The following is a 27,877-nucleotide window of genomic DNA, read 5'->3' as shown; positions in this document are numbered from 1 at the left end:
CTATGTCCCGTTGATATGCTGTGTTCCGCTAAAGCATTAGGTGTGAAGCGGCCATTCGTGATGTCATTCTGATGCTCTTTGAGCCTGCATCTGAAGTTTCCGGTTTCGCCAATGTAAGCAGCATCACAGCCTTGCCACCATATCTTGTACACAACACCCAGGTACTTTGAGAGGTCTAGATGGTCTTTTACCCAGACCAGCTGTTCTTTCAACTTGCTGGCAGGCAGGCACATGAGAAATGTGCACGTCATAACCTTTGAAAATGCGTGAAAGTAGTTAGCGTACCCTGGAAGCATGTGGAATGCTCGCTCGTTTGCCATAAATCCGCCCGTGTCCAGTGGTAGGTCGGTAGGTAGGTAGGTAAACTTTAATGATTAAAATCAGAGGGATGTTTCTTGAGGCTTGTGGATGCTGTCCTCATTCCAGGGCTCCACTGGCTTGAGCTGTCGGACGGACCTGTTTTATGAGAGCTCTTTGGTCCTCAATACGATCGCTGGTCAGCATCGCCTCCCAATGCTCAGATGACTTGTCCTCATTTGCAACTTATCCTGCGCTGGTGTAATCGACTGTAGTGTAGTGGCCGACAACGAGAACTGCAGTGAAATCCTGTTTCAGAACTTTTGATAGGGCTTGTAACGTTGCATCTTCATCACGGCCGCCACTGTGGCTCAGTGATATGCGGCTGCTAACCCAAATATGCGGGTTCAGTCCTGGCCGCGGCAGGCGCATTTCGATGGAAGCAAAATGCTAGAAGCCCGTATATTGTGGAGTATCAGTGCACAGGGAACTCCATGTGGTCAACATTATCCGGAGCCCTCCACTACGGCATCTTTCATAGCATGAGCCACTTTGAGACGTTAAACCCCATTGGCCATCTTCATGTATGAAAACAGGCAACCAGCGTACTCAAAGCACAAGTTGGCTCCTGTCGCTACGCTTGCAGACAGTGGAAAGAACCCGTAACGTGAGGTCACTTGAGAGCAACGCAGTTGTCCAAGCTGGTATTCCGGCCGCTTCCTAAACTTTCCCGTTGCTGGCACAACAGTGAGAACGAGCCTAGAAAGAATGTAAAATCGTGAGCAATATGAGAGAACAAAGTTTGGTCATTCATTTATTGATTATAATTAAATGTGTGACGATCACGGTTTGCTTGTTTTCAAACTAGTTTTCCTCTTGGCATATAATATTCCAGTCATTTTCAAATATACTTGGGAAATAAACAAATGTCTCAATTTCGTGCAAAAGTTCGCTCTCACATTGCGCACGATTGTAAATGTACAAGCATGATGGATTTGTGATTCTCCATATTAATGGTGTATATAAACGCCGTATGGATGTGCTGTTAGAGGCAAGTGTGTGTCTTGGGGGGGGGGGGGGGGGTTGCTAATAGGATATGCCCCCCCCCCATTTTTTTTTCACTCTGCTTCACCGCTGCCTTCACGGCGCGGTTTAGGCATCCACCTAAAAGAGTTTCTGCGTCTTTTCTCTACATGGATATAAATTTTATTGTCCAACAGATAAGGTGATCTACCCACCCCCCGACACGCAAGTCAGGGGGCGGGTGCCGCCACCTCCGATGCAGGCTACTGTCTACTGTCTATATTGTGCGTCCCCCCCCCCCCCCCCCGGGGGGGAGAGTACGGGCATTCCCATATGTGGTCGAGGGTCCCTCTCGCGCCACAAAGATCGCATTTATCGCTCCTGGCCTCGGGGACCATGTGGTTCGCCATAACCGGGTGCGGACACGTATAAGCTTGCTGTCGCCTCCACGCGACTGCTTGTCTGTTGTCTAATTTCGGGTATGGCGGGGGTACCAGTCTACGCTCCAATCTATAACGCTGTGTGATCCGCCATATTTTAGCATGCGCTCTCCGCTCCCTCGGTCATAGAGTGTCCCTGTAGCGGCTCGGCGGTAGAGATCTCGAGCCAGCTCGTGGGCCGCCTTGTTGCCGGGGGCGGCTTCGTACGCCGGAGTCCAAATTATTTGAATTTTCCTATCCAACTTATTCTGGCCGCTAAGGGCGAGATCCTTCCATTTCTAAAATTTTGTATGGCAGTTTTGCTGTAACTGATGACAAACTTCGCTTCCGTTCCAACGCAAGCTAACGCGATCGCAGTTTCCTCGGCAACTTCTGTGCTCCGCCCGCGCAAAGTGGCAGCTGTCACGGGATTGCCCCGGCCGCTGACGACCATTGCCACCGTAAAACCGCCACCACCTCCCGCCGCGTCTACATAGGCCACCTCATGTTCCGAAATTTTGCCGAATCTAATTTCTAATGCCTCTGCTCGTTTTTGCCTCCTGTGTTTGTTATATTCCGGGTGCATGCTTTTTGAGAGGGGGGGGGGGGGGATCGTCAGATTTTGTCTGACTTCCCTATCTACCTCCACCTTTTGTGTGGGACCCCTATCCGGTTTTTTCCAACTTTGGTCAGAATGGCTCTTCCTGTCCTCGTGGTGCTAAGTCTCAATTTGCGAGGTTCGCACCGCCTCCGCCAATTCTGCCCATGTGTTGTGTACCCCTAGAGCCATTAGTCTCTCTGTGGATGTGCACATGGTTAGACCCAGCGCTCTTTTTACACATTTTATTATTAGACTCAATCTTTTATTTTTCGTCCGCTTTTAAATCTAGATACGGCGTTGCGTAGCTCACCTGGCTGAAGGTGTACGCCTGTAACAGTTTAATCATTTTTTTTCCTTTAACCCTCGGCCATTCTGGCCACCCGCCTAATTAGGCTCTGGGGCTGCATTGCGTGATTCTCCAGCCTTCTGAAGTCTCGCCATTATGTCCGTGTGACTGGAGAATCAGGCCGAAGATTCTTATTTGCTCGACTATTGGTACCTCCTTACCCGCCACTTTAATTTTGATCTCCGACGGTGGCTTGCACCGTAAGGGCTTCGGATTATATATAAATAATACTGATTTCTGCGGCGAGCACGCTATGCCTCTCTCGGCCGCGTACTCGATTATGATGTCGGTGGCGGGCTGGAACAGGTTTTCGACGGCCGAATCACTTCCCCGGTTGACCCAAAGGGTGATATCCGCATATATATTAAATTTGAATCCCTCGAGCTTTTCCAATTGCTCGGGGAGGTTTCTCATAGCCACGTTGTAGTAGGGAGGCAGCACCGAACCCTGCGGCGTACCCTTACTCCCTAGCTCAATTGCGGGGTATTGCAGCGTTTAGAACTTCATGCAGGCAGTTCTGCCCGTAAGGAAGTCCCTGATGTACCGATATGTCCTGGTACCTATATTAACCTTGTTCAGCCCTTCCAGGACCGCCTCATGCTTCACGTTGTCGAAAGCCTTCGTGAGGTCCAGCCCCAAAATGGCTTTCGCATCTTTAGACCTTGAGTCTATTATGTCATGTTTGATTTGGAGCATGACGTCCTGCGTACACAAGCGAGGTCGGAACCCGACCATCTCATGTGGCCACAGATCGCCCTGCTCCACGAAGCTCATCAGTCTGGTCTGGACGACGTGCTCCATCAATTTCCCAACGCAGGAAGTTAAGGAAATTGGTCGAAAATTTGCCAGTTGAGGATGCTTTCCTGGTTTCGGTACTAAAATAATGCTTGCCGTCTTCCACTATTGTGGGAGCTCGCCTTTTTCCCAACATTCTTGCATGTACTCCGTTAGATACCTAATGAAGTCATCGTCTAGGTTCCTGAGCATTTTGTTCGTTGCCCCGTCAGGGCCAGGAGCCGACCTCGTTTTAAGTCTTACAATCTCTGCCCTTACTTCCGCTTCTGTGATGGGGGCGTCCAGCGCCTCGTTAGGCGCTCCACCGTAGTCAGGCAGTGGAGTTCTCGAAGTTTCTCCTACGTACGTATCAATTTGCTTATGAAATCATCGTTCCCTTCGAACGCGTGCCTCGCTTTGGCCAATCTTATACCGGATAGCGTCTTCGAGTTTTCAGGGTTCAGAAAGTGTCGAAGGAAGTTCCACGTCTTGGAGAGGTGCATGCTTCCCTCCATTTCGTCACACTTGTCCCAATTTTGTGCGCATAATTTGAAACAATAATATTCGACTTCCTTAGTATGTCTTGCAATCCTCCTGAGGTTGCGGTTCCATTTCTGCGTTTTGAAACGACGCTCCATGCTTTGCTTAGCTTCCCACATATGCAGAAGACGGCTGCCACAATCTCCGGGGCATTATCCCATTCTAGCGTGTTTGTCGCCTCTCTCACGTCCGATTTGAGCGCCGTCGCCCATTCCTCGATGTTTCTGTGGGCTCCAGTTCCCGAGCCCTCCTGATATCTCTTAATTGATCCTACTCAACGACGGCCGGCGCGCGAGCCCTGCGCGTTTTAAGGCCTTCTTTCAGTATGGAAACAATTATGTAGTGGTCGGTGCCAAAATTTTGATCGGAATTATGCCATTTTAAACCTTTTACGTTTTTCGAGAATGTCAGATCTGGAGATGTATCCTTACTAATTCTATTGCCCACCCACGTAGGACTCTCGGGGTCCGTGTGCAGGGTAGCCCTAGGTCACGCGTATCCTCCCACAGCTGTCCGCCTTTTGGGCATTGGTGCGTGTACCCCCATTCCTGGTGATGTGCATTAAAGTCCCCCACTATCAACAGTGGCTGGTCGCTTGAAATTTTGAGAGCCTTGCGAAGCAGAGCCCTGAACCTCAACTTCCTTTGCCTGGGTGAGCTGTATAATAATTTGAAATAAGTTACTCTATTTTCCGGTTAAAATTTCGACAAACACGCTCTCGATCTCTCTCGACTCTGGATCGTGTTCAATAGCCGCGATGTTTCTTTTCACGAGCGTTGTGACCGATTTCTTCCCCTGCCACTATGAATTGCCTAGTAGCCTGACAATTTTGCGGGGCCCCCAGTTTCTTGGAGAGCAATCGCCAATTGAGTTTCATCTAATAGCGGAAGGTACTGTTGCAGAATCGGCTGATTGCGCCGGAAGCCGCGACAGTTCCACAGCCAGATTTGATTTTCATTTGTGCGCCTGGCCATTTTGCAGTTGCGAGACGGTCTGCTCCATACTCTGTTGCCACCCGTTTATGGCGGCCATCTCATTCTTTAACCTTTGGCATTCCCTGGCCTGTTTTTGAACAGCACCGAGGACAGCTTGAATTTGGATGTTGATATGGTTCATAAATTCATTCATCTTGGCATCTAACCTTTCCAAATTTTCCATCCTTTTCTCCATAGCCTGAATAGGGTCGTCTTGAATTTTGCGTTCCACCGGTGGCGGGAGGGATGCCTCTGTGACCATCTTATCGTCTCCCTGCGGCTGTTTACGTGCCGCTGGGGAGGTCGTGTGTCTGATGGGTTGTTGCGGAGGAGGTGTTGCCTGCCTCTGTGGGTTCTTTAAGTTTTGCATTTCGGACCGTTGCGATTCGATTACCCCATTGATTTTTCGACCATTTGCTTTAATTTCTATATTTCCTCGTCCTGTGTATCTCTGATTACTTTCCTGGGAGACCTTCCCCGCAAAACTTACACCCTTACGCTCCTGGCTCCTACCTCGTTTCCATGGCTTGGCAGGATCCCTTGATCTCGAGCGCCCCTTGGACTGGCTCCTGGCACGGGAATCGGAGCGTCCTTTGGGCGGCGGCGGTGGTCTGCCTTGATTCGTTTCCAGTTTCGGGCCCTCCACTACGGCACCTTCTTCTTCCTTTGCTATTTCACTCCCTCCCTTATCCCTTCCCTTACGGCGCGGTTCAGGTGTCCAACGATATATGAGACAGATACTGCGCCATTTCCTTTCCCCAAAAAACCAATTATTATTATTACTAAGAGTCCTCGCGGAATTTGAAGTCTTGTCTCCCTCTGGGTTCGCGTTGTCGACTCTGATGTCCCCCACCAGTCGTCGCTGCTTGCTGTATCTTCTCCCATTGCCGCTTCTTGACTTCGTAAAGAGTGCGGAAAAGTTCATGACACTTGGGGTCTCCTAGTGCGTGGCCTTTGCCACACAGCTGGCATTTTAGCTCGCATTTGTGTTCACGTGACGGATCCTCGAGGCCGCAGCCACGGCGCTTGATGTACTTCGGATCCGGGCACAAGTCATCGCGGCGCACGAGTCGGCCACAGGCGACGCACCATGGAGGAAGGAAAACATTCTTTCTTCCTCCATGCTCCAGTGATTGTCGCGAGAACAGTGCTGTAGTCGAGTCTTGATTCCGGTCGATAGTATTGTCTGCTGCAACAATGGAACCCAACAGAGGGGTGGGACAGGAGTAGTCATGCTCGCAGACAGTTTTTCTTCGTTTTTCTTCTTGATTCCCTATCATCTGCTTTGGAATGATGTGCTTAAGTTGTATCTTCTCTCTCCGGCGCTGTGCCTTCTGTTCGTTTTCACTGCTTGTCCTTACGGCACTTACGGTTGTTAGTGGTTCTATTCGCCATAAAATAAATATGGAAGGAAAAGATGTTGCTAGCTGCGGCACCTGCCATCGGAGCCTGAAGCACCTGAACATGGGCTAGCGAAAAGAAAGGAAATAGGGAGAGGACAGGGAGGGGGAAGAAAGGAAAGAGGTAGGAGGGCGCGGTACGCTATATACAAAAGCACATGGGCTGAAGTAGCGTGCGTCGCCAGCGCGTGACAGTCAATAATAATAATAATAATAATTGGTTTTTTGAGGAAAGGAAATGGCGCAGTATCTGTCTCATATATCGTTGGACACCTGAACCGCGCCGTAAGGGAAGGGATAAGGGAGGGAGTGAAAGAGGAAAGGAAGAAGGAGGTGCCGTAGTGGAGGGCTCCGGAATAATTTCGACCACCTGGGGATCTTTAACGTGCACTGACATCGCACAGCACACCGGCGCCTTAGCGTTTTTCCTCCATAAAAACGCAGCCGCCGCGGTCGGGTTCGAACCCGGGAACTCCGGATCAGTAGTCGAGCGCCCTAACCACTGAGCCACCGCGAAGAGGTGGTCTTGGGGTGTTCCAAATAGGTGCACACAGTATCTGTGGTTCTACATGAGGAATTAGATGAATTGCGTGCATATAAAAATATTGAAAAATTGGAAATTGGTTTTCGGGGAAAGGTAATGGCGCAGTATCTGTCTCATATATCGGGGGACACTTGAACCGCGCCTCAAGGGGAGGGATAAAGGAGGGACTGAGAGAAGAGAGGAAGAAAGAGGTGCTGTTGTGGAGGGCTCCAGAATAATTTCGACCACCTTGGGATCTTTAACATGCACTGATATCGCACAGCACACGGGCGCCATAGCGTTTCGCCTCCATCGAAACGCGGCCGCCGCTGTCGGGTTCGAACCCGGCAACTCCTGATCAGTGACCGAGCGCCCTAACCACTGAGCCACCGCGGCGGAGTAGAAAAATAATAATATTAATTGGTGTTGGGGGAAAGGAAATGGCGCGGTATCTGTCTCACATTGTTGGACACCTGAACCGCGCTGTAAGGGAATGGATAAAGGAGGGAGTGAAAGAAGAAAGGAAGAAAGGTGCCGTAGTGGTGGGCTTCGGAATAATTTCGACCACCTAGGGTCTTTAACGTGCACTGACATCGCACAGCACACGGGCGCCTTAGCGTTTTTCCTCCATAAAAACGCAGCCGCCGCGGTCGGGTTCGAGCCCGGGAACTCCGGATCAGTAGTCGAGCACCCTAACCACTGAGCCACCGCGGCGGGGCGCGCAGTCACACCAGTAGTGCAGTAGTGCCTCGAAGCAGAGGTGCAAAAGGAATGTCCATTTTACGATTAACAACTGTACGCCACACTCCAGTTGTAGTCAACATAGTGCATTGCGCGTGTGTTTTATTGTTTCATCATGAACTAGTCACGCGCGCAACCTGTACACATTTCTTATTGTGTAAATAGTTTGCGTATAATACCTCTCTCTATATCTTCTCTTACTGTCCCCTCACCTCTGTCATGTCACTTCTCCATTCTGCCTGCTATCCTTTAATTCCGCTGCCCCAGTTCAGGCTCTTCAGTATCGATGGAAGATGCCGGGGCAAGCAAAAGTCTTATCCTTCATTTTTATTATTATTTTAATAAGCCACTACTACTACTATTCTTTTTTAAGAGGTGGCGCCAGATCAGGTGGAGCATATGCGGAACCCAAATACCGTCTAGAACATCAACGCTTCCCGCCCCTGTGCAAGGGTCTCAGAAAATCAGAAGAACGATCCACATTTTCACTAACACTTATCTAAATCTTGCGATCCTAAAATTTTTTTGATTCCAGCATAGACTGAACCTGCCCGCTCTGCGATGCAGAGCAGGCTGATACCTATCACATGGTACGGGCTTGTCCCTCCAGCCCCAACGCTACCCCCACAACCAACATAACAAAGGAGCCGTGGGAAGCTGCCCTGCTCAACTGCGCTGATCTTACGGCCCAACGTGGCCTGCTCAGCCGGGTTCGAGCTGTAGCTGGAGCTAGTGACCTGTCGGACTAGGCAACCACCCCCGCCTCTTCTCAACTCACCTCCTTTTTTTTAAATAAAGTTTTCCTGTCTGACTGACTGAGGCGGAACCCATTACTTCCTCTGCAGCGCCTCGTGAGATCTCACGACGCAGGAGGGCTGAATTAACGTTCGGTGTTTTGGAAGACATGCCACCAGTAGTGCAGGCGGAGTAGGCGGATTTACAGTGTAAGAATAGGAAGGTGTACCAAAGGCGCCGCGTGTCCTGTGCACCGAACGTTGCGCAATAAGTCTCGCAGTTTCGCTGCCTGCCGATAGATGGCAATGCAGAAAGCGCCTTCCGTCGTTTGCGTTTTTGTCGTCTGCTTGCAGTGAACGCGCCGTTGAACGTGTTTTTCTCGGCACGGACTTCCAATTCGGTCTGTATTGTTATTTGACTGAAACATGACTGTATTTTGATTATGGCGTTGCATGGGGCTGTCGCCGGTGCTTCGGTGCTTCGACAGTGGGACGAAAGTGCTTCGCTTCGCGATGCACGACAGGCTACAAGTCGTGCAAAGAAAAGTTGTCGCTGTTTTGGGCGCGAAGGATGAAGAACGTTTGAAAATGTGGAGAAATGCTATCCTACGTAATGACCGTTTGCTGCAACCTTCAGGATATTTACGTGAGAAGCATTTCGAGCCTCATCTCGTGTCGAAAACGTGGGAAGCCATGTACAAGGGCCATGTACTCGTACGTGCACCGCGGTGACCTTGTCTTGCGAAAGATGCGGTACGAACAAGGTTCACTGACTGCCCTGCGCACCTGTCGAAAGTCAGGAAGGAACGGGAAAATCCTGCGGAGAGGTACGATATTTCGATGCAAAAAAAAAAAAAAACGCCGTGTTAAGCTTCACGCTGCTCGACGGTCCTCGAAGATGCGGCGAATCAAGACCCGTCCACGGGGGAGGGCCCGCCGGAATCATTTTCCTTGGACACCGCATCGCGCGGCTTCATCTACTTGTTTGAAGTGCCGCCGTACATTTTGGGGCTGCCATCGACTCGAACTGGATGGAGTCAGAAGCGTGTACTTTTCGAAAGCTGAGCGCATAAAAGTTGACCACATGACAGCACCGCCAGTCCCGCCTCCTCCGGTCGTGTCAACAAGGATCGTAAATGTCAATGAGAACATGGCTATGACGATTGTCATACTGGGGAGGCAAATCTCACTAGATGAATTTCAGCTGCCAAGTGATACGACACGAAGCGCTGAAAATGTGGCCGCTTTGCTCACACAAGTGGATGGCACTGTTGTCTCTCGTGGTGGACCAAATCCAAAGGCTTATCCTCGAGTTCAACCGGAAAGCGGATTTCTTGATATAAGAGGCCAGTGACGCGGCACAAGCAATGCAAGTTTATTCTGCTGCCAGGTGTATGCGCTTGTCTAAGATGCCTCACTTTCGCGGACACACTTAGAGACTCCGCGAAAAGCGGCTAGCGAAGAGAAGGTCAGGTAGCTGGAACACGTAGATTTCGTTTCAAGTCTCCAGAAAATGCTAAACAAATGGCAACACTGAAAAGGGCGAACTACGCGCACTTGAACTACGCACGCGAATTACGCCAATGAGGATGCGTCAGTACTCCAAAGCAAAGAAAAAAATAAATGGGCAACAGGACGCAAGCACGGAGGAAACTGTCAAAGAAGTATATTCTTGATTGCAGCGTGCGCGGAAAGGCCGGGATTTTAGTTTCTAAATTTAAGCGCGAAAAACGGGGTCTAGCTCATTTCCGTGCTGGTTGTCTTGTAGGTCGTACATGTGCTCTTTCGCCGCTAATCAGTGACACTGATTTTAGAGTGTATTACTTTCTTTGACAATAAGGATAGTCATATGTGCCGAATGAGTGCAGTATTTTGCAGTTTCATTAGCATGCGGACTGATTCACAGTAAGGCCTGCGCTCTTTTGGCTTGCGTGAGATATTTCCACACTATGCCAAGAATTTCAAGTTTCATTAATTTAATGTCTGTAATACAGAAAATAGAAGCTATCAGATTCTGCTCAGACTGCTCAGCGCTGTCCTCATCACTGCTCAGAAAGCCTGCACGCCGTGTTAGACTAAATCCCGTGATTGTTTTTCAGTTCGACTGGTTTATGAATTACGGATGACCGATGAATACACGCATCCACTTTTTATCTGCCTGGTAGCAAGCGAATTGTTGGAGTTCCGATGTTTCGCACAAGCTAAATAACCTGAAGCCACGAGAACAACTGGTAAACACTGAGAATTATCGGAAAACATGTATCTTATTTTTTGGTTATTTACTCATTTTTGCTAAGCGTTGTATTTAAACTAGTTGTTCTCATTTACTCTCAATACATACTTCCCATTTTCTTGCTAACGTCTATTGCCGCCCACTTTACTTCGCCATTTCTAACTTCAAAAGCGGTCGTTGTCATGTGGCGCCGTCTGAGCTTCGTGCTAAGCGGAGTCGTTCTCCGGAGAAAATTAGCTGGGAGAACTCTGTGCACCTTTGACCGCGGTACCATTGAGGTCGAGAGGCATATAATGTGTCATCCCCCGGCATTGTCGCTAGAATGTTCGCTGTAATATGCCCCCACCCTTATCCCACCTGTGGCTTGGAAAGTTAGCTCGTGGGTTTATTTTCGTACGCCGGATATTCTTGTTTTACCGTTATTAGAAAAACGGTTCCATTTTCTGGTAATTTAATCTTGGCAATTTGAAAAAAAATATTGATGCTGCCTGCTACAAGCGGGTCAAGGCACTGCCACGAGCCGTGTTGTTTCGCAGGATGTGGATGACCGTGGATATATGCAAGTGCAATTTGTTAGTACCAAGAAACCTCAGGTGGTGGCTGCGCTGGAAGCTTTATTGTTGTTGTTGTTAGCCTATCAAAAGATGGCACATACCCACACTGGGGGATTGGCCAAGAATCGGGTGGCTATTCACCTGAACGCAGTTAATAAAAAGGGAAAGCACGTGGGAGCGCAACACCGGTGAATTCTTCCTCATGAACAGAAAAGGGATGAGAGTTTTGATTTCAAAATTGTAAGAATAATAATAAAGAGAGGGATTAAATAATAATGAATAAGTCAAAATGTAATAATTGATAGAAAAGAAAATTTTGGAACACTTAGCAAGGCAGACGGTGAGATTCTATCAGGAAATTTAGAACAGCGGTACAAACAGATCTGTGGCTGAACCCAAATGTGGTGGCGCCAAATGATAGTAAGAGCGGGCTGCTTAAACTAAGGCCAAGATGCTGCAAGGGCTCCTCCAGCGACCTTTTTCTCAGAGAGTTGAATCGGCGACAATAAAGCCAAAAATGTTCTATAGATTCAGGCTCACGGCAAAATGCACAAAGGGGAGAGAGCGCCAAACCCGACTTGTGTAAACAAATTTAGAGCGGGGATGCGGCAGCGCAGTCTCGTCAGTGATACTTCAAGCTGCCGAGAGCAACAAATTGTCCTGTTCCACTAATATTTAAGGTGCTCATAATCCGCCGATGTTAAAAGTGTTGTGTCTTGCGTGCTTAAAAACGCACGTCGCCGAAATCTAGATGCTGTAATATAGGCTGTAGCCGGGATGATTGGCAACACGGGGCCGCTGAGGGAAGCCTTTGCGAGATTGTCAGAAATCTCATTTACTGCCACACTGCTGTGACCGGGAACCCATACTAAATGAACAAGGCTCAAATGCGAAGGAAGTAGGGATAAGAAAGTTGTTAAAATGGGGCCGTCAACATGTGCAGCGAGGGACGAATACAAAGATAAAGAATCAGTAATTACTGCAACTGCTGTAATAGAGGGGTCTAGCTTGCGTAGAGCTAGTACAACTACTAGAAACTCTGCTTGAAAAATAGGGGTGAAATCTGGAAGGCGCAGTGAAAAGTACCAGTCTAAACGCGAGCAAAATATTCCCACACCTGTTTTTTCATTGCATTGCGATGCGTCAGTGGCTATTGCTATATCTGTAGGTAGGTTCCTCAGATGGATCTTCTAGTAGACCATTTAGAATACTCGGTGGCAAAAGTTTTGCATTTTTTGGGAATATGTCGTCGAAAACAATGTTGATAGCGGGTCCATTGCGAAGCGCAGGAAGGATATCATAAATGTCTACATCTAAAGGCTGAAGTAAACTTTGCACAAACACTACCTGAGGGGAATTGAAACGAGACCAGGGGACACCAAAAAAGTATGTCGGCTGACAACAGAAAATGCTTTGGGAACGGTGGAAATGTGATTCATAGATCCTGAGGTAAGTTTGCACAGTTAAAAATTAAAGTCGTGATAAGAGAGGCGGAATGCGGGCTTCAAGGTACAGCACATTTGTAGCCACAAATTTTGGAAGGCCGAGGCACCATGCGAAGTGCTTCCCTCTCTAAAAGGACGAGAGGACGAAGTTTATATGTAGCCGAGCCTGAAAACAACACTGATCCAAATTCTAAAATTGGCCTGACATACATTATGTAGATCATTAATCCGTAACATGCCCACGGCACGAGCCCCTTTCGCCGCGACATTGTCAATGTGAGGTCGCCAGGTGAGTTTGTTGTCATAAATGACCCCTAGGCATTTTAGGGATTGAACCTGCGGTATTTTTAACTGGCAAGTGAGAGAGACCACTACAGGAGTATATAGAGGGAAAACAAGGGTGGCGCACTTGCCAACATTTAACTTCAGGTGTAATGCGCTCAACCAGTGCTCAAGTGTATTCATATATGACTGCAACAGATCATACAGGGAATGGATATCCGGCGCAGCAGCAAAAAACGCAATGTCATCCGCATAGACGTAAGTGCGTACATGGCGGTGGAGAGGAATTGAGCTCAACAAAATATTAAAGAGCACAGGATAAAGAACAGCTCCTTGCGGTACACCTCGCGTTTGTCTGTACCTCTCTGAATGAACGCCATTATGGACGCAAAAGAATTCCCTGTTATAAAGAAATGCAGATATCCTTGCAACTAGTCCTTCGTCTTGTGTCCCGTTCGTGTTGCGCTGAGAGCGAAAATGAACACTTACCAACTCGCCCAAATTTCCGCCTTGCTGTAGCCTATGTATCAGGATGGAGTGTTCTACACTGTCGTACGCTTTGGCGACGTCTAACGTAACCAAAGCCGCGACCAGGCGTTGACGACGAGCAAGGAGAATTCTGCTCTCAAGATCAGCATGTACATTCCATATCGAACACCATGGCCGGAAACCGAGTTGGCACGGGCTGAGTATAGTTTTGCGGTCCACAATGGCTGACACCCGAATCAGTAACACCCTTCCTATCAACTTTACCACGTTTGATGTTAAAGAAATTGGCCTAATATTATCCAATTCATAGCCTCCACCCTGATCTTTAAGTAAAGGGATCACCTTGGACAGCTTCCACTCAGAAGGTATCCAAGCGTGTTTGAGAGAGTAGTTTATTAGGTGCAGTAAGGAGTTGGGAGACTCTTCAAAGAGAATCTTGAGCATCTTTGTAGTAACACCATCAGGACCAGGAGCAGCAGCTGGCAATCTCTGGACAACTTGTGAAAGCTCTGATAGATTTACTTGTGAGGCATTATCATTTGGCACGACTTGTGCAAACAACATTGGGCGCAAAGGTAGTAAAGACGAGAACCGATTTTGCAGGCCTGTTGCAATTAATTCAACCGCCTGGATAGCTTCTTCAGGTGACATAACTAATGACTGAAAATTATGAGCGGACATGAGCTGTTTCCTAGACCGTAGAAAACCGAATAGTACACGTCGGTTTCCAGCCTTTGAAAGATAATCGAAGTGTTCCGAGTCATATTTTTCCTTCGCGTGAGAAACTGTTCGTTTTAAGGTGGCTGTAATCCAGTTATTCGGGCATTGGTTATGAAGAAGCTTTTTCCATGCTGCCTTCCTCCGCCTGTAATCTCTTGTACAGTCCGCATTCCACCAGTTAGAAGAATTCCCTTTTGTTGGCCTCGCCAGGAACTCCGACTTTTTACGGCTTTCCTCTATAGCCAGACATATGCTTGCTGACTGGTGGGCCTCGGCGATGTTAGACACTGAAGCAAGGGCAGAGCGCAACGCCGTCTGGAATCTGTCATAATTTACATGTGACCGCAACTGAGAAGACGCCGGAGTTACACGACATATGATATCAAAATGAATAGGTATATGGTCACTTGAGGTGCCGCTATCAACAGTCGACCAATTCGTTACGCCAATTCCAGGACTAATGAACGTGAGATCTAAAACAGATTGATTGTGTGAGTGAAGATAAGTGGCCGATCCTGAATTTAAGCACATCAGGTTGTGGTCAGAAACCAGTCCCAAAGGCGCTTGCCGCATGTATTAGTCCTAAAACCGCACGACACATGGTGAGAATTGAAGTCCCCGGCCACGAGAACTGGGTTTTTACAGTTAGCGAGTAACAAGTCCAGAGGTCTAACATCCTGGACTCCATTGCGGAAATAACAATTTGCTATTGAAAATGGAGAGCCCCCAGGAAGTACAAAGTCTAGTGCCAAAATCTCACAGTCAGGAGACATTTGTTGAAAAGGTACCATAGCCCTGTGGCAAATTTTTGAAGAAACTAAAGTTAGTAAACCCCCTCCTCTTGACTGGCGATCTAGGCGAAATGAACGGTAATTTTTGATATGAAATGTTTGTAGGTTGAAAGCCACGTTTCTTGCAGAATTAGGACATCCGAATTAAGCTGGGTAGAAATGCAGTGTAAATCTGTGGAAGCTGAAAGAATAGAGCGACAGTTCCACTGCAGAACTCGCAACGACGCTATGGTTGCGAAAGCCTAGCAGCAGCAACTGCCTGCTCCAAAATGGTATCCTTGGGTTTGGTGCCAAGCTGCTTTTTCTTTGATTTGGGCTGGGTGCACAAAGAAGACAACGAATGAGACATGGGGGACCACACAAACGGTAATGTGTAACGTGGGTCGGGGCAGAATTGACGCCACACCATAGCTTCGGGTATGGCCAGTGTGGTGTGGCAGTGTTCATCTCTGTGCGCCGTTGTATTCCATAGCCGCGCGCTTGGCGTGGGTGTCGTCTTCTTCCACCTCCACTTTCGTCGACAGCGCTTTGAACGTTGCTGCTCAGGCGAGCACGGCAACGCTTTCGCTGCCGGGAAAGAAAGCGGGACCGGGGGTCCCGGCTGTGGGCACAGTGGGGAATTTGTCGGGGTCTGTCAGGGATAGCGCGTGCGATGCCTGCGGAGGCGAGCCGGTTATTACCGTGTATGTCGGTCTGGTGAGTTCTTTGTGTGTTCGCGTGGCGTATATGTGGGAGTGCTATCGCTATGGTGATATCCTCGGCCGTCTGGCTGGAGCAATGATGGGTGCAAATTATGTGACGAAACTGGAAAGGTTATGAAGCTTACAGGTCTTATCATGTTCAAAGGGGCAAGCTTGTATATTACGATGCCTCGGATTAAAAGTAAAATCTATCATACTTGCGACTTCTGTCTCTATCATGCCTTCCTAAATCGGTTGTTGTTGAAGATGTTTATTAATCGATTGAGTATGAACTCCATGGCTGGAGTCCCTAGTTGGGTATTTCATTTGTCGAAGCTGGTACGGCGGCCCTGTTTAAAGACAATTTCTGGTCTTCAGGGCATGTAAAGAACATGCTGGCCTCCCAGTAGTTATGGACTGGGAAAGGTATGGGGGATACGACCTTGTTTTTGTGGCAGATCCATAGCATGTAGTAAAGATCCACATTTTTTTTCTACAGTTCCGACGTTCTGATCTGCACATTTCTCTTTACCAGGTGTCCAATGATTTGATGATGTTACAAGTGCTGGTTTGTATCCTTCTTATGCTGTTTCTTCGACGTTGATGTAATTATTCCGAGGTTTTGTAAAATTCTGATCGTTGTAGCCTGTAGTTCAGTAAGATTTCAAGAGAAGTGCAGAGTGATATACCATAGTTATCATTCTGCGACGGCGCCTGGGGTTACAATTCACGGCCGAGGTTGTGAGCAAGTCTATTGCCAGTACCCTTTAGTGTCCAGTGGATAATATTAGGAGTTTTGTTTCAAAGTTCGTAACCTTGAGAATCCTAGCGTCCTGCTCCCCGATCCGGTCCATCATGCAGTTTCTACATGCGGTTTGAGAGTATCACTTCCCGACTGCCTGAGGATGCGCCTGATGGTGAAGGATATATGGCTGCTTTCGGCAGTTCCACCGTGCCTCGTTTTGATCGGCGCAGAGCCTCATAGTCTACCATCTGTGTCCACAACTACCGCAACAATACTGCCGTCATCTGGTACGGCTGCGTCTGTGTATATGCTGTTTGTGAGGATGCACTCCAATTCTTTCCAAAATATTTTGCCCTAGCTTCTATCCTGCCCTTGCTTAAAGTAAGACGCATAATCTCGGTCATGGGGATAACGTGAATTTTCTCTCTGATCTTTGGTTGCATATCCGCTCTCTCCATCGTACCCACTGGAAAAAGGTATTGCGCGTCCCTCGACAAACTTCCTTCCAGTTGTAGTGGACCAGGGTCTCACGACTTGACTTCTTGGCGTCTGAGTTAACTCCTGCACCATGTTGTGGATGCCTAGCCTCATGAGCCAGTCGCTCGAGGTTCGCATATGAAGTCCCAGGGCTTGTTTCTTGGCTTTCCTAATGATTGTACTCAGATGCTCCAGCTCCGACTTATTGCGAGAGGTGCCACGTACGTGATTTAGGACAGAACAAAAGCTTGGACTAGTCTTAAAGTTTCCATTTCTTTCACTCCGTCTTTTCTGTTCTTAATACAGAAGACCACCCTGGTGACTTGTTTCGCCATTTTTTTTTTAGCTTTTCTATGATGAAGCTGCTACCATTGTTCGCCTGGGTTTCCGGGCCCGAATTTCGGATTTTTTGAACACTAGGTCACAGATGGTCCCCTATACATGCTTTGATCCAAGACATTAGATACTTGGGTCCGATAGCCGCCGCGGTGGCAGAGTGGTTATGGTGCTCAGCTGCTGTCCTGAAATAGGCAGCTTCGATCACTGCCACGGCAGTCAAATTTCTATTGAGTTTTATATTATTTTTATAGATTTCTAGAGCTGTATTTTACAAAATACAACGGTTTTCTGGCGTCGTGAAATCGCGCACTATAAACTGAAGCGAAGAATCGCTTCAGTAATGATGTGAACCTTGTTGCGAGCGACTTTACGAATGCTGCCGTGGTATTATGTCACAGCATCAACAAAAAGTATGCAGCTGCTAACTGCCCGCGGACTCAAACTGTTCGAGCTTTACAAACAACGGCAAGAAGTTGTGTACCGCAGCGGTGGCCAAGTGGTTGAGCATCCGCCTCGTATGCGGGAGGTGCGGGGTTCGATCCCCAGTGCCGCCGGGTACCCACCGGTGATACAATGGGTACAAGCTTTCCCCTGGTCTGGTGCTCGGCTTATTTAGGGTGAAATGCTTGAGAAATGGGTCTCTGACTCCACCTTGAGAAAAAGAAAAAATACCTTGTGACATCGCGCTCTTTGGCCATAGCTGCCCTTGCGCCATAAAAATCCATAATCATCATCATCATCAGCAAGAAGTTGTTTCCTACTATAATATGATGCCGTATTAAGGGGTGTGAATCACATATCCAGAACCAAAATTTAAAGCAAAAAAGCTACAGAAGAGGCAGCTGTTTCGAAACCTGGCACCATGGCCTAGCAATTTCTGATGCCAGCACCTGCTCACTGTGTTAGGGTGCTACATTACGCAAGATTATTGCATTTTTCGGGCAGGCAGTGCTTCAGTGGTGTAAGTAGTACTTTCATTCTACAGTGACTAAAATATTCAGCATGGCAGCGCTAATTGCCTAACAATACAGTCTTGAATGATATTAAACAGGGACTCTAAGTTCTTTTCTTCAGCCGTAAGCTTGAAGCCGTAATTATGTGATGGAACCCGCAGTGTGACACAGTATAAATCACCTACATAAGCACGGAAAAAAGAAAAAAAAAGCGAACAAGGCGCCTGACGTTTATTCCTGTCCTCTCTGCCATTGCTCGCAGATATCTGATCATTTTTCAGTGTCTCAGGCAGCTTCGTTTGATGAGGTTATTGCATTCTGTGGGCAGCGTAGCGTAACCCAGCATCACTTACACATAAAGCTAGTAACTACACAAATTAATCGCGAGCCACGGTCCTGCAGAAATACAGAAAAGCAACGAGCTAATGCTTTTCAGAAGCACCTAGATGATCTTAGAAGAAATGAAGCCAACTAAAGAAAATGCACCTAAGAATGAACGACTTACTCAAAAAAGAACAGCATGCAGCACTCCCGTTGGCATAAGCTTCGTTTAGACATACATCAGGAAGAAACAAACTCCAAAAAGTTTAACGTAACTAATTACCTTTGAAGCCATGCGTCTACCCCGGCGTGATAACGTGAGGGCGAATGAAATATGGTGTTAGCACATCAATTTCTCATTTATATTCCCTCCCCCACTCATCCCCCCCCCCTTCCGTCTCCTAGGAAAACACGCTTGAGGCAATTTTTTTCTTAGCATGCATTAAAATGCTCCCGCTCATTAGCGAGAAGGAGCACTTGGCGTCTACTTAAAGAAACGATGAGCGGCACAGCTTCCAGAGAGGGAGTTCTTTGGGCTCACTGTTGCTCACTGCTTGAGCTGCTAACGAAACGGCGACAGTTCGAAGCTGCAAATGCATGCAAATGGTCTTTTATAATTTTCTTTCCTTGTAAAAACCACGCATTTAATGCACGATTTTGAGAACAGATATTTAGCTTTAATTTGTATTCCTTCAGGGGCTCCTGCATGCCCTCTTCAGGAGCTCGGTATCCTGTTACATGTCGGCTATACCTTTTCCCACCCTGCTCTCACTCACCGGGTCGCAGTCAGTGTCTGTACATTTATATGTTTTTCCCACTTCTGTACCCACTCGCTTTCCTGTTATATCCAACCCAGTTTCATCAATGTGGTCTGCTTGCGTTTTTATTTAAGGGGATGGTTTTTCCATTTTTTGTACGGCATGTAAAGCCGCGGCGTCAGTAATGCTGAACACGTCGTCCAGTGATCGAGCTCCTCTCATGGTTTACTTAGGAGAAGTTAGGTAACTATTAATACGTACGTGAGCCGACGCCGCTGGTCCGGTCGCACTTAAAAGGAAGGAACTTCCTTGTCTTCTCTACACAACACGTGATAATACATGGACCACCGAAGCGTATTACGTTTTATTTCGAACGCGAGTGCACATTCCAACTGAACAGCGTTACTACGATTAATAATTCACAAAAAATGGCTGTGGTTTAGCTCTGGTTGAACCTGGAGTGACGCGATAGCTACAGCTGGCCTTTTTCGCCCACATCTCGTCCGAAATCTGACCTTCATCGATTCGGACCAAAACCGATGTCCAGGCTAATTTTAATGTGATCGATACAACGGTAGTCTCCAAATTAATGACACAAAAAACTGCGCCTTGCAGCTCTGGAGAATGCTAGCCCGCTAGTGCACGTGATGCGAGCAATGCGAATCATTACGAGTCATTAAGTTTCAGGGTCCATGAGCAAGGTACTGGACACTGAGGGAGACGCCCCGAATGTAGGTTGGTGCTTCCCATCTGGTAGACAAGGCAATCAGATAGGAGAAAATTAATGGAATAGGCACTCATATTAATAGCCCTCCCATCACTGACTGATGCGCTTGAGCCGAAAGCCTTATATGACTCATTCGCAACGACAGCCATCGTCGTTGTCGGCGCCCAAGAAAAGTGGTCCAAAAATTCTCAAATGACGTCATCAGTCCTCCCCCCCCCCAAAAAAAAAAAAAATTCTTCCGAAGGTGCATGGAACTGAACCATTAACCTTCAGATTGCAAGGCGAGCACGCAACCGATAGTCCACAAGACATTTCTCTTTTTAAACATGGTATTTATTACAGTTAGGCAATGTTCGATGTACATTAATTACGAAGGAAACAATCTCAAATCAGCACGAAACACGTAAGCAACCAAGCACGAAAAAAGACGAGACACAGGGCACGTCACTATTACACCATAGTACCGCGTTGCTTCTTGGCGAATATTGATGAACCTTGTGTACGCGTTGCTAATGAGTAGGTCTGACATTAGAATGGAACGACAAAAATATGAATGAAATAACTAATGTGTTTGTCTTCAAAGCAAGCATGTAGTCTTGAGTGCCCTGCGTAATTTTCGCTCCACGGCGTAAACGGGCTGACCAGGATACTTCGTAGCTCTGTTCCTCCGCTCGGCACCGGCATGAGCCTGAGAGCACAACTCCAAAGTGGTGTTAAGGCGCGCTGCACCAGACATTGCGTTGCCAGCGACACAAAATAAGCGGCAAATAAGGAGAGACGGATCTTGCGGCTTTTGCGTTCTCCGGCGCCTGAGCGCGAACACAAGCCTAAGTAAGACCGATAGGAAGCTCTCCATTTGCCTCGCTGCGCTCCTCGATCTGCCTCCACGGTGCCCAGCCCGCTGCTGTTTGTCTTTATCGTTGAGAGCATGCTGTTACTTTTCCTCCGCTCCTTCCTCCGCTCATCCATGCTGCAGACCGCCCTATGTCTTCAGGAAAATGCACGAGCGGGCCCGTCAGCCGGCATGCCTAATGAAAAAATATTGGTGCGTTCACTCACCGAGATCTGCTCCAGCGGCTCCGCCGCAGAGCCAGCTAGCTCCTGCTGAGTACTACTACCCGTGCTAGCTTCATGCAAATGACCACTGTTGGCTCTCATATTTAGCACTGCTTATTATTGCGCCTGCACTTTACTTATTGTAACTGTCCGTTTCTACTCGTGTTCACACTACAGCTCTGCAATAAACGCCAGACTAGGCTCGTTTATTTTGTCGGGCTTTTTGTATCTTGATGGGCATTCTATGGTCTTCACAAGAACAGTCACAGATAACTTAAATACAACCATTTTTTTTTGGCATGGATCGTTTCAGGTCTTTTACGTTAGGACGGCCATGCCTTTGATGCAGGAGCCAGTGAAATATACACATTAAAACCCAACCGAAATGTCACAGGCAATATTTAATTTTTGCTTAGTTTCTGGTCACCTTCTGGGCCATGTGGCATTCGAACATGGAATGGCGTAACACAAGGCACTGATAAACAAAGACAACAAATTTTATAAATGATTCTCAACCCGGGGCATTTGTAATAGCGTGGAGCTGCACAGGATATACCCCAAGGACACTATGGAAACAGCACAGAAGGATTAGCATAGTTATTATCAGCGGTTGTTGGTGGTTCATGGCATAATAGTGCGAAAACACGATTCCGACGGGAAAACGCTGAGAAAAATCTTGGGATGTTTGTGGGTTTGTGCCAAGTGAAATAAAAAAAATGAAATGAAGTAAATATCCAAGACTGGGATTCGAACTTGTGGCTGCGTGAACAGACCAGCTTCGCTGGACGCTGCGCGAGAGCACTAGGCTACCACCACTTTTTCTTTAACACAATGTTTATTACAGCGAAGCAATGTTCTGTGTACATGAACTATCTACGAACCATGAAGAAAACAATCGCAAATGAATATAATGCGTAATCGGCCAAACCTAAACCAAGCACCAGAAAAGACACAACACAGGGCACATCACTAACACAGCATAGTACTACACACCTAAGCAACGATGCGCCAGAAAAAGGACAATGTAGAGCACAGCAATAGGAGTGGTTGCCACTTATGTTGAATTCCAATGGCAGATCCGGATCAAGTTTTTCTGCTCTGTTGGGAGCAATCGTATTCCAATGGCAAAATGGGAGTGCAAGTTGTCTGTTCCAATGGCAGATCGGGATCAGACGTCGATCCCGGATCGCTCCGTGGAGCAGCGATATTTGCTCCGCCGAAATCGGCAGATTTGACCGGAACCTCGCGCGACGTTTTACTTTCCCGCGTCTGCTTCCGGTCATGACCGGCTGCATCCGTCCTGTCGCATACGCGAACTTCCTGTCGTCGCTACGCGGTGATCCGGGAAACGTACAAGCAGTATTTTTTACTTTTTTTTTAAAATTGAATTTTCCCAAATGTAATTATTTTTCGTTTTGTTCGCGTCCGCACAAGTTAAAACAAAAAATTTTCTTAACGGGATGTCAGTTCCATCGCGGTCAATTCTTTGTGACCGCTTTTTAGAACAAAATCGTTGACTTGTTTGAACCTCCCGCGCTTTCTGACGTCAGACGACGCGTACTCTCTAAGTCTAGCAGGTCTGTAAATAAGGAAGCAATCTGAAAATTTGGCGCGTTTCATCACTAGAATTTTGTGTTGCGGGCATCATCACACAAAGCGAAAGCTGCGTGCGCCTTTTGTTTGCCGTGAACGTGAGAGACAGTGTGGCGGCAAGGACGAATCGCTGGTGAAGCGAGAGGCCGTGCTTCGAAGGGCGCCGCCATGTTGCCTGAACTTGGAGCTATTCTTGCGCTGAAGTGCCCCCGCGGGAGCGCATGCATTCCATTGGCAAAATGGGAGGGAGTGATCTCCGCCTGAACTACGCGCTCCGTTTGTGATCCGGCGGAGCGCTCTCGATCTGCCATTGGAATTCAACATTAGATTCAAGCTCGGTCCGGGCACACAATTCCTATTTATGAACAATTACTCTGCTTAAGTAGACTCTTGATCACCGCAGCCGAACGGGCCTCGTGCTAAAGTGCAGCATACACTCGCGTCGTGCATTGCGCACCGTTTTCTTCATCAACTAATACTACTACCAAACTAATACTTGCGCTTTGAGCTAAGTGCCGGTAGTGACAGAGAGATGTCTGATCCTATTGACCAGACCCTAAGCGACCCAGCCGCCGCGGTGGCTGAGTGGTTATGGCGCTCGGCTGCTGGCCCGAAAGACGCGGGTTTGATCCCGGCCGCGGTGGTCGAATTTCGATGGAGGCGAAATTCTAGAGGCCCGTGTACTGTGCGATGTCAGCGCACGTTAAAGAACCCCAGGTGGTCGAAATTTCCGGAGCCCTTCACACTACGGCGTCTCTCATAGCCTGAGTCTCTTTGGGACGTTAAGCCCCCATAAACCAAACCAAACCTAAGCGACCCGACCGATCCGAGACACGAGAGCGCACAGGCCCCCTGCCCATGCCGTTTGTTGCGCCAATGGACATCGGCCGTCGGCTCAAGATGACCCGTGTGCGGGAAGCTTAGTGGACCAGCGCTCATCTGCTCCTCTCTTTCATCGCAACTGCAAACCCTACGTCTTCTCCTCATCGTCACCGCCATTCTTCTAGATCGCACGATCGAGGAGACGATCGCTCGGTGGCTCCGGGCTGTCTCTCAGACTAGAAGACGACAAAGTGGGCAGTGGCGCGGCGCGGCCCACCGCCATTAAATCGTGTCATAGCCATCTGTCACGTGTCTTCACCGGATTCCGTCCCGTAACAAAATGGGCATTAATGGGCAAAATGGACAAAATTTGATGCAAAACAAGCGACAAAGAAATGACTAAATTACTCTGCCTTGTGTGCATTGAGAAGAAGAGGTCAAGGCAACCATCGTGCTGTCCTCCCTACGTCAACAAATTCCCGCTCTTTGTTTATCTCACACCATCCAGCAGGCAGCTTCAAGATAATACGTCTCTTAATACGCGAATATTCCTGTAATGCCTTTCCTGTAACTTCGTCCTCCTCAGGACAATGAACGATGCTAGCACTAATGGTAGAAAAGTTTGCTGCCCTGCCCTTATCGAATATTTGCTGCTGCCTTACAAATAAGCGGGCCTAAATTATGCGATTCGGGCGCACAATGCTCATTCAGCGCCAGCCATAACTCGAGAAAAACGGAAGCTGCAGGAGGGGTTGCCCGCCTACGGTTTTGATGGACCCGCGGGCAGAGAAGCTCGCGGGGCCCTAATTAAATAAGCCGTAATTCCCAGATAGTATGGCGGGCACCCTGGTCGCTGGACGTTCGCAATTAAAGCATCCCTTGGGGCGGAAGTAAGACCAGTGTGGCTCATGCGGCTGCCCCCGGCAGGAGAAGGGTGCTGTTCAAATCTAATTAATTTTTCTTGGGGACGGGCTAAACAGGGATGCGTGATGGGTGCTGCTCCCTGCATCGCTCTGTGCTGGATTCGTTTCCATACGCGCAGGCGTATCAATGTTCCCATTCTCCACCATTTCTTACCTCACCCGCGTTCACGCATACCGCACCAACTCTTTGGCTCAAGGACGTACAGGCATGTGCTATACGTTTTCATTCTAAAACACAGAGCAGTGTCACATCAGAGTTGAATGTACCAAACGGACCCATATTAACGTTCGTTGGGACGAGGAATTAACTCCCTGCTGACATTTACTGCCTGTGATTAGTTTAGTATACTTTGCGATGTTAGGTGTTTATGAAGAGAGTCGTTGCGTTTGAGTGTCGCGTTACAGTGGTATTTTTCTGAACTTAGCGACATCTGTGTTTTGGGATAACCCGTCGTCGTCGATATTATTAATGGAAACGAAGAAAGCATACTCTCGTTTCCTCAAACCATGTAATCCTCGCAACCATGAGCGCGAAGCTTCAGTTTCGTCTACAATTGGACCAAAGTTCCGAACTTAATTTCATTTCCTTCATTTCTGTTAGCTTTGTATGTCATGACGCATAGTTTTTCTGTACATCCTTTCAAAGTCAAACCGGAAATAGCGGGCGTTTCTCGCTCAGACTTACAAGGCTCTTCAGAAGAGCGCTAGACTCCTTAGAACTGTCCCTTACAGCGGTGTGTACCCTCAGCTGGTACGGTTTTACTGCCCCATGTCCGTAATAAGAACTCAGGCCTGCCACTCCAGACCATAAAGAGTTCCCTCTAAACAGTTTCTTTGTAAAGTCAGTTGTTCGCAACGTCATAAAAAGCGAAGATTACGAAAAAGTCACGCTTTAACAAAAGGAGCAGTAAAAGAAATCGAAGCCAAGAAAAGACGAGGAAAGAAAAAAGGAAAGTGCGTGGGATCTGGAATCTGTCCTCAAGAAATTGCGAAGTTTAGTCGAAGGGCTCTCATGCGCTTAAATGCATCGCACTGTTCCTGCAATAAATTATTTTCTTCTATAATCACTTTGCGTGTCAGCATTTTTCTATGAGCAGCAATAAGCTCCACTAACACTGTGCAGTACTATAAACTTGGAGAGAACAGTGAAATGACCGTTCCTCCCAGAACAGCGAAATTCAGATAGGAAGAAAAAACACGGACAGCAGAAAAAGGTGATAATGAGTGTTGTGGGAGATAGAACACTCTGTAAGTAGGAAAGATTTGCCATTACAGACATTTTACCATGATTACTACGTTGCTCTTTATAAAAGAATACTTAAGAAGTCGATATATAAAAATGAGTGAGTGATTGCTTGTTCCGGTCGTGGGTTTTCGCTCAGCAGCTATTGTGTAGTGAAATGGTAGTTCGAAGTCTCAAAACGCCTTCTTCATTTCTTGAAAAGGCCTTATGCAACAAAAGCTGCACGAATTACTTTATAGGACATTTTTTTGGTGGAAGAAAGAAAGCAAATATTTAATAATTTGAACGTATACTTTTCACATTTCAAAATTGTTCACGGCCAAAGAGTGCTTTAAATTCTGTTCCGTCCTTTGCTGTCTCGTGTTTTAAAACTTAGAAGGCATTGATTGTAGGCCAGTCGGTAGGACATCGTGTGGAGAAAAACCGCAAAACAGGACGGGACTGAGGCAGGCAACATTTGTTGAAAAAAACTGCAATGCTTATATGGAGCAGTCGCGCGTGTAATCTTGCAAAGAATCGTAAGATGAAGATGAAACATGAGAAAAACAGTTGAATGGCAACTATGACGAAAACAGTCGGCACGTGGAAGGGAAGGCAATAGAGAGAAAGGATGACAACTAATCTGAGCAAAACCAAACAAAAACAACCTAGTGAAACACTGACAAAAACACTAATTTATTTTTGGAAAATGGACACAGAAGGCGTGCTGACACACTTATCTGGCTCCGATCTGAAGATGGCAACAGCATCGACTATTTCCTTTTCCAACTGGCCCTCTCTTCTTCCTATGATCTCTGTGCAGTTCAGCTTAGGAGCAGTCTGCACAACTGCGACAGTGAACGGACAGGGCAGGTCCTCCAGGCCTATCTATAGGAACGCGCATGTTCTTGCAAACGGATGTTCAATCGACCACAGCTGAGGGGGATCTTATAAACCACCTATGTTACGCACGAGACATACTTTTTCGAATGCCTCATGACGCAAACTACAGCCTTTGAAGTCTGCTTCCCCCCAAAAATTGAAGAGTTTTGAAAGCTTGCAGGGCGCAGATATTACCACATCAATGCCATATTTGCCTGACATCTCCAGATTATGGGAAATCTTATGATGATATGGTAAGACTACATACTTATTTCGGCTAGCTGGCTCATGGGAAAAGGTGTCTTTTTGCGCAGTCTTGCGAAGCCTTTTGTGCAGGAATTCGGCCACAGATCTTAACAATGAGCTCGGAAAGCCCGCCTTTCCGAGTCGCTCAACTTAAATCAAAGGACAAGACCACAAGGGAATTGTGGGAAGCATTTTGCATTGTTTCAGAAAAGGACGGTGCTGGGTTCGTTAGCGACCCGTCTGTGGCTTTAACAAAAAAAGGAAAATTGTTTTTAGCCGATAATTTGTTAAATTCATGACTTGCGAGGATAGTTTATATCTCGCATGGTTTAGGTGATTGCTTCGCTATCTTGGCTAGCTCTAACGCTTTTATGTTTGTGTGTCCCATGATTACATGCGTAAAAATATGCGCCATGTCGAAAATGAACTCAGTTGAAAGTTTGCGCTCGTGTCTCGTGGTGTTCTTATGTGGTGTTGTCCCCTTGTCTTGATTGTAGCGCTCCCCAGTCTCAGTATGTACGACCAACTAGCCCCCTACAAAGCTTTACTGGCTTTATTGAAGATGAAAACTGAACTGCACTTTCTGATGGCATGATTTCAAAGGCGTAGACCTACAACATGAAGATGCTAAGGCCGAAGTATTTGTTCCTTTTTAGCAATCCTTTGGCCTCCAGAGCAACGTGACCGCTTGATAATAGGTGGCTGAAATGCAGTGTGCAGGCGCACGTGGAGGCTACTGGGCTCATAAACGCATGGTGCAGCCACGTGAATCTGAACCATCTGAGCGCATTCAGCGGCGAGGATGTAGAATTTGCATTGGAATCTTAGTCACATCGCACTGCCTCTTCATGCCAAATCCGATTAACGTTTTATCGCTTCCTTTCAGGGCTCATACTGTCTGAGCGTCCGGGATCTCACAACCGCACGCATCCATTTCGCCACCGACGCCCTCCACAACGGTTGGCACTCGCTCCAGCGGAAAATCTCTTTTCAGAAGTAGACGCGAGCTCGAGGCCAGTAGCGCATCCTCGTCTGGCAATGAGTCGGGACCTGGGCTTGAATGTGATGCCATGAAATTGGTCTTTACCACAACAAGCATGTTTAAAAATAGATTTAAATTGTTTTAATACACTGAGCGCTGCAAATATAAAATTGCCGTATCGTACAGAAGCGAAAGTGTATGTTTAGTAGACAAATACGGTAGCTTTAAGCCCTCTTCAAGACTTAAGAACTGCCCTGCTTACCTT

General features: G+C 47.5%; 1 protein-coding gene across 1 annotated transcript in view; it reads left to right on the top strand.

Annotated features, from left to right (window-relative positions):
* Positions 1–27,655, top strand: part of PAN3 (Poly(A) specific ribonuclease subunit PAN3) — a 66,483-nt gene extending 38,828 nt beyond the window's left edge. The window contains exon 16 of the mRNA XM_077662223.1: positions 27,517–27,655. Coding sequence (XP_077518349.1) covers positions 27,517–27,630 — 114 coding nt within the window. The 3' untranslated portion in view covers positions 27,631–27,655. The remainder of the gene's footprint in view (positions 1–27,516) is intronic.
* Positions 27,656–27,877: the final 222 nt, after the last annotated feature.

Source organism: Amblyomma americanum, chromosome 4 (assembly GCF_052857255.1).
Source record: "Amblyomma americanum isolate KBUSLIRL-KWMA chromosome 4, ASM5285725v1, whole genome shotgun sequence".
Taxonomy (NCBI): domain Eukaryota; kingdom Metazoa; phylum Arthropoda; class Arachnida; order Ixodida; family Ixodidae; genus Amblyomma; species Amblyomma americanum.
The sequence above is the reverse complement of the archived record's forward strand: the minus strand, read 5'-3'. Positions and strand labels throughout refer to the sequence as shown.